The 10,907-nt window shown below is 38.8% G+C and overlaps 1 protein-coding gene across 1 annotated transcript in view; it reads right to left on the bottom strand.

The window, feature by feature from the left end:
- The window catches only part of KIAA0586 (KIAA0586 ortholog), a 4,394,667-nt gene that overhangs the window by 877,221 nt on the left and 3,506,539 nt on the right, over window positions 1–10,907 (bottom strand). Inside the window, exons 20-21 of the mRNA XM_044074450.1 lie at window positions 4,631–4,749; window positions 571–755 (exon numbers count right to left, since the gene is read on the bottom strand). Coding sequence (XP_043930385.1) covers window positions 571–755; window positions 4,631–4,749 — 304 coding nt within the window. The remainder of the gene's footprint in view (window positions 1–570; window positions 756–4,630; window positions 4,750–10,907) is intronic.

Raw genomic sequence — 10,907 nt, 5'->3', positions numbered from 1 at the left:
GTATAGCATTCACAACAGAACAAAACAAAATATGTAGAGTAAGATTAAATTTGTACTAAGTCTTCCACCTACATTTTAATCAAAGGTATTGACTGAAATTTCAAAAAATAGTGTCAGTGTTTTACCACACAAACCTCCTGTCCACCAAGCTAACATTTACCCACATTCCAAAGCAGCAGGTATGTATGTTATTTTATTTCAAGTATAGCATATAGCCATCTAAAATGAAACAATATTAGTCAATGTGCTATTCTTCCTTTTTACTGCTGTTAATCCCTGCTTAGTCACAGTCTTTTCTCACTGATATATTACATCACAATTGCAAACCACAAAGTACTCTGCAGAGGGAAAATAAATAAAATTGTCTTAGCTGGGAGCACCTGCAGGGTTTACTGGCATATATAATTACCCATGAATGCAAAGTATTTCACTTCTTGTTAATACATGTTTTACATAGAATGTTGCCAGCATCCTGTTAGTACTGATGTATTTTGAGTGATGTACTTAAACATGAAACCTGATTCTAATATGGTTTTAACTTGAAACAGTAAATGAAATCATCTTTCTTACTGGCAATGGTGTTTTGCTTTCGGGAAGTAGTGGTGTAGGAGACATGTGTTGACCTTCTCTCTGACCCAGCAAGATGGCTACTGTCTCCGCAAGAGCTTCATTCACAAACTGACGAATCAGGTCGGAATTAACTGGGACACCAGCATCGACAAACAGCTGAAATCCTCCACCCCCTGCAGCTTCAACTAGAAATAAAATCATTCAATAGAATGTTATATTAAAAAAAAAAAACTAAGGATACAACTTTTCTGCATTCAGAACATCATGAGCCATTAGAGAAAGATGTAATATGACTGGAAATGCCATCTATTTCTGCATGCTGAAAAAGGTTAATGTACTGTGACATGTGCAAAACATTATGCCTCAGCAGCAAATTGATCAGGCCAGAAAACAAGAACAGTCCAAGAAGGATATGGCTCAGTAAGAATCTTGGCTAGTGGATACAGCAATCAGTACAAATGTAGAAGCTGTCATGTTAAGGATCTGGCAAGCAGTATTCAATGCATTTTCAACTCCCTGACAACATTTCTGCAAAACGAATTAGCATTGCAGATGGCAGACGAGTGATTCCCACAGTGCAGGCTGCTTGTATTGGGTCCCCTGTGTAAACTGCATTTTTATGTTGAAGAAATTGTGTTTCCAAAAAGGGATGAACAATTTATTTGTCTAAGGGAACAAGTACATACTAGACATAAAAATTAATGACTTTATTGTGGAACAAAAAGCACAAGGGAAGGAGGTGGAGTAAGGCAAATACGTAACAGCTAGATTTTACAACAGAAGAGCACCATACCATACATGAAGATACCGAAGGAAATTCAATACCAAGAAAAAAAGGTGCATGGTTGAAAGTTCGGTGACAAAGACTGCTTCAAACCAGTCTAATGCACAGAAAACAAAGGTGCACGTTATTTATCAGGTTTTTTTCTCTCTGCTCTCCATCCTGAATGCTTACTGCACTTTACCTTTTGGGACTATTCTTCACATCTGCATATACCCTCAGTGTTCCCTCTCAGCACAGTGGATTACTTAAGGTATGTATTTTGCAGCTCCTTTAAAAAACAGAGGATCTCATCTGCTGTTTAAAATAGCAAACTCACTGAGCTCTAGTTCATAAGCTTCAGATGCCAAAAGTGCCCCGATTTATCAGTCCTACTGAAAAACAGACTGCAAAAAAACCCAACTGCTCGACCACTGTTCTTCCCTACTAACTAGTGCCAATGTTTGAAAACAAACATTTTTCAGGAGGAGGCTCCTCTGTTTCTGATATGGGGGAGATAGAAATTACACCACTACCTGCTACATCATATATCTATATCAGCCTCAATAATGTGCTACCACAGAGAAGGGAAATGCTTTTAGTTTCTATATACAGGTCTGTTATCCTCAATCTGTGGCAATGCAGTCAAAACTTGTGTGTTAACACTTCACAAACCTAACGCACTTGTGGAAATCAGCTACCAACTTCTGAACAAATTGTCATGTGACAAAACAAACTGTTCTCTAAGATAATATAGTTTGACCTAGAACAGAGTAAATAACATTTTATTTGACAGTATATGTTCTGCAGAAGAGTGGCAAATGTACTTAAGTCAGGCATTCTCTCTTATTCTTCTGGCTTTCAAAAACAATGACGTAATATATCCCACAGGCACCTACAAAATGGTGTACAGGAATATGCCGCACAATCTCCTGCTGATTTCTGTGTCAGATATGAACCAACCCATCCAGCTTCATATAAACACCCTGAAAACCCAGGCTCATAAATAAGTCTGAGATGACAATAGCCCTACTATAGAAGGGTATTTGGGGAATATTTTTAGGCTATCATGTTTTTACAAACTGCAAGATTATAGGAATTGTGGAGGGGTATTTTTAAAGACAATTTGGGAAAATAATATTTTTTTCCACATGATATGCTTATCCACTTATAAAGATTGCAGAGGGCATAATTACTAGGCAACACAATGCAGGGTGTGTGGTACTTAATACTAAATGCACAAATTATTTTTTTTATTTGTTAACTATGCAAAGTACAGTGTAGGAAGGAGCTTTTAGCCACAAAAAAGGTATGTGTGTGTGTGTGTGTGTGTGTGTGTGTGTGTGTGTGTGCACACGTTACTGAATTTATATATATACAGACACACACACACATACATGATATGTGTGTGCTGTATTTACCTTTACCCTTCTGGCCCAGGCCATATCTGAAAATGGTCAAAAGGGATGGGTTAATTTGTTCATTTACCTTATAAAGAAATAAATTTACATTTAAACATCTGCATATTTTACTGTGATCCATCATAACCAACATTATAATTTGTGATGGGTCTGGTTTGGTGTTCAGCATCAGGCCCCAAAAATTGTGTTTGCTTTAATAAGATCTACCCTAGCAACTGAAGTTGTTTTCTCTTCAGTTGTCACTGCTGTGTTACCTGTCACCAAAAAAATAACAACTCCTCAGTGTGCACTACCATTGCTTTAACAATATCTGATATTCGTTGCATCTATTTGTAATGATCACATAGGTTCCCCAGCAAAACAGCCTCAACTAAATAGGGACTAAGCAAATTAACAAAACAAACTAATATATGAATATACTTGGGTAAACATGCAGCTCTGCAGCTGGAAACAGCCCAGTTGTAATGACCATGGAAAATAGACAGTAAAATCAAAGGAGTATTAACAAACCAGAAGGCCAATTAGTCAAAACAGTACTATAAAAAATGGAACACTGGTTTCAGAATAATGTTACAGGATACAGCAAAGTCATAAGCTAAAGTGATCGCAGATGCCATCATTTTCTTAACTGGATGATACTCTGGATTTTAAAATGTGAAGGTATAACAAAAGTACGGAAAAGCAACAAAAACTCTACCAGCAATTCTATGATGTGTCTCTGAAACAATAACATTAGCTCACAGTCCCGCTAGTGAGCTTACTGCCTAATTATTGAAAAATAACACGTCCATATCTCAGTGCTCTGATTGGCTACATGGGTGCTTTACAATATAATTAACCAATAATGGTATAATGAGCTGGGATTATGGGACAGTATTTGTTCACAGAGCAAGTAAACATCAAGCTCATAGGCTGATGTGTTTAATGAAATTTTTGTACAGCTATCCCCTTTAGATTTGCAGTGAGACATTATCAGATTTTATAATACAGAAGATGGTTCAGAAGAAACCATCACCAAATCATTACTTATAATATGCATGAAGACAGGCAAACTGATAGCTGTACAATTCTGACCTAATACATTTAGGGTTTTTCAACTAGCCATAATTAAATAAATACAGATGTGAAAAACAGCCAAATACATTTTGACTTCACTAAGGTAATAAGGAACGCTATCACTTAAAAAGATAGTAATATCTCAAAGGATGCATTACAAAGGATAATTAGATATAAACAGCATGCATTCTGTTTACATATTCTGCAGTTTTCTTTGCAATTATTTATTACTAAACTAGTTGGTGTGATGGTAGTCTTTGCCCCTTAAAGTTTTTTTAAGCATCCATTTAATTTCATAGCCTCTACTCCCTACTGCAGGCCATAATCTGTGGCTTTAATACCTGTTGCTGGCATGTGAAAATGTCAGTTTATATATACACACCGATAATAAGTAATAGGAAAAAGAAATATAACACTAATGGAAAAGTCAGGGTGGACTTGGTACAGATATCCCTGTTTTTCAAAAGTTCTTTTGAACGCATTTCCAATTCTTTAATGGCAATTCACTGTGTGGTCTTCAATAACACTGACAATATTATCATATTTTTAATCACTCATTCTACCATCATGATAAGGCTGAGTACACAGATACTAAACACATACACTAAATGTCTACTTGGTTATCTTCAAATTTCAAGAATAGGCTATATGCAAGATCAAGTCAGTTTTCTAAATCATACTAAATATTTTATTCATAAAAACAAAAGGACTAATAAATACCCAATGGCTGCACTTTTATCTTTAACCATTACATTTCTTTCTAAGCAGAACAACCCCTACACCAATATAAACACAAACTATTCTCATCCAGTAATCAACTCACCAATGTCTGTGTGTGCAGACTGATTCTCTGAGCTCTCCGATACGCTGATTTCTGCTAATGGCTCTTCACGGACAGGATACATCTCAGTGATGATACGGGACATGATTTCCTGTTCTACCCTATGAATACAATAACAATACAATTATTTGTCTTCTTTTTAAGAGATAAAACTCAACAAGTCCAAAACACTAATTCTGGACTGTATATACAAAGCTGTTGATGAAATAAGAACTGTAGTCTATTTCTTCCCTTTCCTGCCCAATCTTTCATTCAGGCATTTTTTGAATCCCTCATTCAATCTATACTTTAGTTTTGCTGCCAGAAATATGTTCCAGGAACCAGCTATTTTCTAAAGTAAAACACTATTTCATTAAGCCAGTTTTCCATCATCCTCTTTTGTAAGTGCTATCTGTCTTTCTTCACCCGAACCATCATCATTAACTCTACACCTCACATGGATCATCTGTCATCCGGAAATCATATCAGTCTTTTCTCTTATAGTTTATACATATAAACCTGCCTAACTCTCACTATCTCCTCAAAATATCTCAGCCCCTTAATTCACTTAAACAAGTTAATAACACTACATTCTTCCAAGTTTAATCTTCATTTTTTTATGGTTGCCAAAACTGTAAAGGGCATGCCAAGTATGCACTTAAAAGAACTATGTGAAATAGAAAGAAGGCATAACCAGAAGCAAAGCTCTGCATCTCACTGACCTTCACCTGTGATCTTTCTCAAAGCATTGCACAGGTCATCAAAAGGTTGACTAGTAAACCCAAATCCTTTTATTCCTGTTTTAAGTATGTATGTTGTTTGGACCCCTAATCTAACCAAAGCATACAAGCCTTGCAATTTTGCATTCAATCCCAGATGCCACCTATCCCCTCCCTCCACCCTGAATACTTTACCAAGTCTTCCTTGAGAATGATCTCTCCATCATTTAACATTGCTCAGTTTTTAATTTCATCACTAAACCGATTGTTCTTAATCTCCATCTCTGGTGTGCTGTGCTATATAACAGTAATATAATACATGTAATAAGTCTCAACAATAAAACTTTCAACATTTCCCTGGTTACTGTTCTTTTCCACACAGTTCCTCCTTAACTGACACCCCTTGTTTCTGATAAGTCAGCCATATTCCTACTACCATAGCATTTTAGGTCTCAATCCTTACACTTTAATTTTTCCATCAGTCTTCTGTGAAGTACAATGCCACATGGATTTCTGGATTCCAGCTACAGCATATCCATAGGGCTCTCCTTGTCCAGTTTAGCAATGCTCCATTCTTAAAAATGTATCAACTCTGACTGGTAACTGCTGTCCTGTTCCTGCTTTCATGACAATGGTTAAAAGCATCTCTAAGTGTTACCACCTACATGACATCTCCATTTATTACTGTTGCCAGGGAATTGTATATACTGCAGATATTGTTAAAAAGTGGTACTGCTGTATTATTAAATTTAACTACTTCTGTTTTGGATCAGTTTGTACTTATTGTCAACATGTAATGCAACCAATTCTCCCAATGGGTGCACTATGTTTCCATATAATTGTTTTCCTGACGTATGGCCAGGGTTGTTGCAGAAAAGGTTCTGCCAACCGCCTAACTTACCCAGTTATTAAACTGCTATAAATAAAAAAAATAAATTAAGTGAAGCTATCTGGTTGGCTATCTGCAAGAATATTAACAGGAAGTTTACCTGCATGAACTGCAAAATGATTCCCATAACATAACTTATGATGAAAGTGACAAAAATAGGCTTACAACTACCCAGTTGGAGTCTCTTAGAGTATCCTTTGTAGCAAAGACTAACTTTGCCATCTTCTAGTCATGCAACATACTTCAGTCATTAAGGTGAGATTTTTCAGACCTGCAGCACACCCTAGATGCTAAGATGAGATTTTACAGTCCTGCAGTACACCTCAGTTACTAAAGTGAGATTTTACAGTCCTACAGCACACCCCAGTTACTAAGGTGAGAATTTACATCTTGTAGTACCCCCCCAATTACTTAGGTGAGATTTTACAGTCCTACAGCACACTCTAGTCATTAAGGTGAGATTCTACACTGCTACAGCACACCTAAGTTGCGATTTTACAATCCTGTACCACACCGCAGTTATTAAGGTGAGATTTTACAGTCCTGCAACATGTCCCAGTTACTTAGGTGAGATTTCACACTCCTGCAACATGCCCCAGTTACTTAGGTGAGATTTTACAGTCCTGCAGCACAACCCAATTACTAAGTTGAAATTATACAGTTCTGCAGCATTCCTCAGTTACTAGCTGAGTTTTTACAGTACTACCGCTCACTCCAGCCATTAAGGTGAGATTTTACAGTCCTGCGGCACATCTCAGTTACTAAGGTGAGATTTTACAGTCCCACAGCACACCCTAGTTACTAAGGTGATATTTTATAATCCTGCAACATACCTCAATTACTAAGGTGAAATTTTACAGTCCTGCAACAAACCCCAGTTACTAAGAAAGTCCTGCAGTACACCCCAGTTACAGTCAACCAGTACACCCCAGTTACTAAGATGTGATTTTACAGTCAATCAGTACACCCCAGTTTCTAAGATGAGATTTTACAGTCATGCCATTCTACAGAGATCCAGTATGTGTCAGCATGAGATAATATGACTGACAGTCATATGATCATAGGAAGTTACTAGGTTAATGGCCCTAGGTCCCTTACAAGCCTAGCCAAGTTCTACAATTATTTCCATGAGCAGCACCAATTGCCCCTGTCCAAAAGGGACAGAGGTGGAATCCCTGGGGTGAATTTATGGTTACCCATCCAATCGTCCAGACTGCGTTTGAAGACGGCCAGTGAGATGCTCTGTTTGACATGAATTGGGAGTCCATCCCAAAGGTGTGGTAACCTCTTGGAGACAAATCTGTCCCTCCATCAGGTTCTATTAATGTCACATACCAGTTTAAGGTTTTTAGAGCGAGTAACCCATGTACCATTTGACTTGCATATATGCAGCATTTCCAATAAAGCAGGATCAAAGACTGCCTTACAGGTAAGGCATAGATCACCTCTGAGTAGTCTGTAAGAAACAGAATAAAGTGACAGTGATTTCAGATGATCCACATAGGACAGATGCTGAAGACCTTGAATTTTCCTTGTGAGGAACCTTTATGGTCTCTCCAATTGCTGCAGGTGCTTGAAAAGTATATACCAGAAGGGCGTTGTACTCAATTATTGGCTGGATGAGGGAAGAGTACAGAGAGGTTATAACTTCTTTTTTTCCTGGATGCAGTGCCCTTACTTATGAGATAAGCAATACAGAATGCCCTTCTTATCACTGTGGAGACATGGTGATCAAAGGTAAGGTTGCTGTCAACCTGTGTTTCCAGATGTCTCACCACTGAGTGCATACTTAGGGTGTTGTTATTGATGTGGTAGTTAGCAGGAACATCGCACTTACTAAAAGGGATGATAATACATTTTTTTGCATTGAGTTTAAGGCCATGACTTTGGCCCCAATCATTTCTTTGTATAAGACCCTCTTGTAGGATGTTGACATAGAGTTTCTATGACCGCTTCTAATTTGCAGACATCAGCAAACTTTGTCAGCCAGAGACCTTTAGTTTTAGTTTGTAATTTGGAAAAACAGATTTCAAACAGCAGACATCCCAGGGCTGATCCCTGTGGAACACCACTGGTTACAGGTCTGCTGTTGGAGATGGAGTCCCCTATTTTCACTATATGGGTTCTATCAGTGAGCCATTTAGTGACCCACCTAAAATATAAGGGTTGATACCTAGTTGGGTGCGCTTGTCAATGATGCCTGAGTGAGGGATAGTGTCAAAAACATTGGCTAAGTCTAGGTAGGCTGTATGCACAGATTTCCCTCCTCCAGGGGCTTGGTGACTGTCTCAAAGATGTCCACCAGGTTTAACAGACATGATCTCCCTTTGACAAATCCAAACTGAGTAGGGTCAAGTGTTTGGAGATTACCTATATCTTTGTTGATAAGGTCCATGATGATTCACTCCATGGCCTTGTAGATAAGGTTAGTCAGGCTAATAGGTCTATAGTTCCAAGGGTCAGTGGAAGCACCACCTTTGTGCAAGGGGATAACAGTGACTGCTTTCCATTCAGCTGGGAGGAAGCAGGTGCTTAGACTATGATTGAAAAGTGTACCCAGTGGTGTTGCTAATTCTTGTTTGAACCCATGTAGGACATAACATGAGATGTTATCATGTCCCACAGATGTTGCGTTTATGGCCTTAGAGAGGGCATTTATGACCTGTTCTTTAGAGATACAAGATAGAGGACAGGTGGTAGGGATGTCATGGGGTACTTGTGGTGGGGACAGGGGAGCGAAGTTTTCACAGAATCTGTCCGCTAACAGGTTAGCTATGTCCACAGGCTCAGTATATGTGGTATCATTAACTACCAGTTTGGCACAAATCTGGGCCTTTCCTTTTAGGTTACAGATGTAACTAAAGAATGTCTTATGGCTGTCCTTAACCTAGGAAGTTTATTTGGATTTGTAGTTTGCTTTAGAAACTTAACAAGAAGTCTTATTTGCTTGTTTAAGATGAGGAGGGAGTGTTTCCAGTTTAGGGCTCGCTCCCTCTTAGTCTTAGACAACAATTTCTTCTTATTATTGTAAAGCCTGTTAATGGCAATTGTCCACCAGGCAGGTTTGCTGTTCCTTGAGGAGCTTATGTTGGTCCTATCAGGTACGACCACAGTCAATGCAGTTATACAGGTGTTTGTATTAAGCATTGGTGTAGAACCCGGCATAATTAACAGTTCCAACTTGTTTTGCCAAGAAATGGCTGCACCACTAGTTCCATGGCTTCTGCCTTTTTTAGGCACAGTCCAGCTGCAGACAACCCACTGTGGCGGAAATGTAGTTATTTTCAAACCTAAATTGGACCATATCAAGGTGGTTCTTCTCAGCATCAGACATCTTAAAAATTTCCTGAATTGGTGCTCTCCTGCAACTTGAACACATACATGTTTGTGTAGGTACTAAGACTTGATTTCAGTGTAAAGACAGCACTCACACCATACCTGTGTGTTGTGCCTACCACATACGTAGGCCAGACAAGAACCGCTGTAGTGTTTCCATATGTCAGGGACCATATTATCTCTACACTGATTCCCAAAGGCCCACAGATTGAACCCACTGAACTCCAACTTACCCTGAACAAGACAAACTATCAACTTATAGCTATAGGGCACCCTTCATGTCCCCTGATGAGCATATAAGATTCCTAAATGTACTTGGGGAGCTATCTATTGCCAAAACTCTTTTATAGTAGCAGATTTCAATTACTGCTCAATTAACTGGTAAGAGATTCTGTAACAAATAGTTAACAACCAATAATATTCTGGACTTTGTCCTGATACAGCCACCAGATGTTCCAGCCCTCTGTTTTCTCTGTTACTGGTTAAGTATAAACATAAACCTAGAATCAGAGGGGCTGCAGCCAAATGGCATAAAGTATCAGGGGTAATGTGTGATAGAAGAATGTCAAAGAAGCTGAAAATTAAGGTGTTGTGAAGTGACGTAGATGAAGTGCCTGACATGGGTGGTAAGATGCACAGTATGGGACAGACAAAGGAATGATGAAATTAGAGTAGACATCAGAGCAGATGCAATTGCACTGAAGATCAATGAGTGTGGTGGTTCAGGTACACGTGCAGGAAAGCAGAAGATCATTTCACTAAGAAGATTTGAAACAAACAGGAAGAAGATAAGAAATGAGGATGTCTAGTAAAGAGATGGGCAGACTATGTGAGAGAAGACCTGCAACAGTCAGGTTTGACTGTTGAATGAGGTAGAAAAATGGCATTGAATTGGTGGAGGTGGCGACAGATGATGCATCACCCTAACTCCATGAAGAAAATGGGAAAAGGGGGAGCTGTTGTTGCTACTGATGATCAGTTGTCAGTAGTGTACATTTCAATCTTATCTATGACTCAAACCATGTGCTTATCAGCTCCATATCATTAAAAGGGTCTACATTAAAAGACCGAAGAGGTGTTTCATCGCACACCTCTTGGTCGACACATAAAGAGCGAATGCAATAAAGCATGAATGCTCAGAACAGTGATTTCTTTCCCTGGTAAAGAAATCGCTAGCACACACACACACCTTCAAACATAAAATGTGGGGAGCTTCACCCTCCCACATCCCCCAACATGGGGGGCTGTGCCCCCCACACCCCCTCTAACTAAATATACCAACTCCAAGATCGCACTACAGTGAGGGAAGGGGCAAACACACGGGGATGGCCAAGCA

This window comes from Protopterus annectens, chromosome 6.part0, assembly GCF_019279795.1.
Source record: "Protopterus annectens isolate FY-2018-M chromosome 6.part0, PAN1.0, whole genome shotgun sequence".
NCBI lineage: Eukaryota > Metazoa > Chordata > Ceratodontiformes > Protopteridae > Protopterus > Protopterus annectens.
The sequence above is the reverse complement of the archived record's forward strand: the minus strand, read 5'-3'. Positions and strand labels throughout refer to the sequence as shown.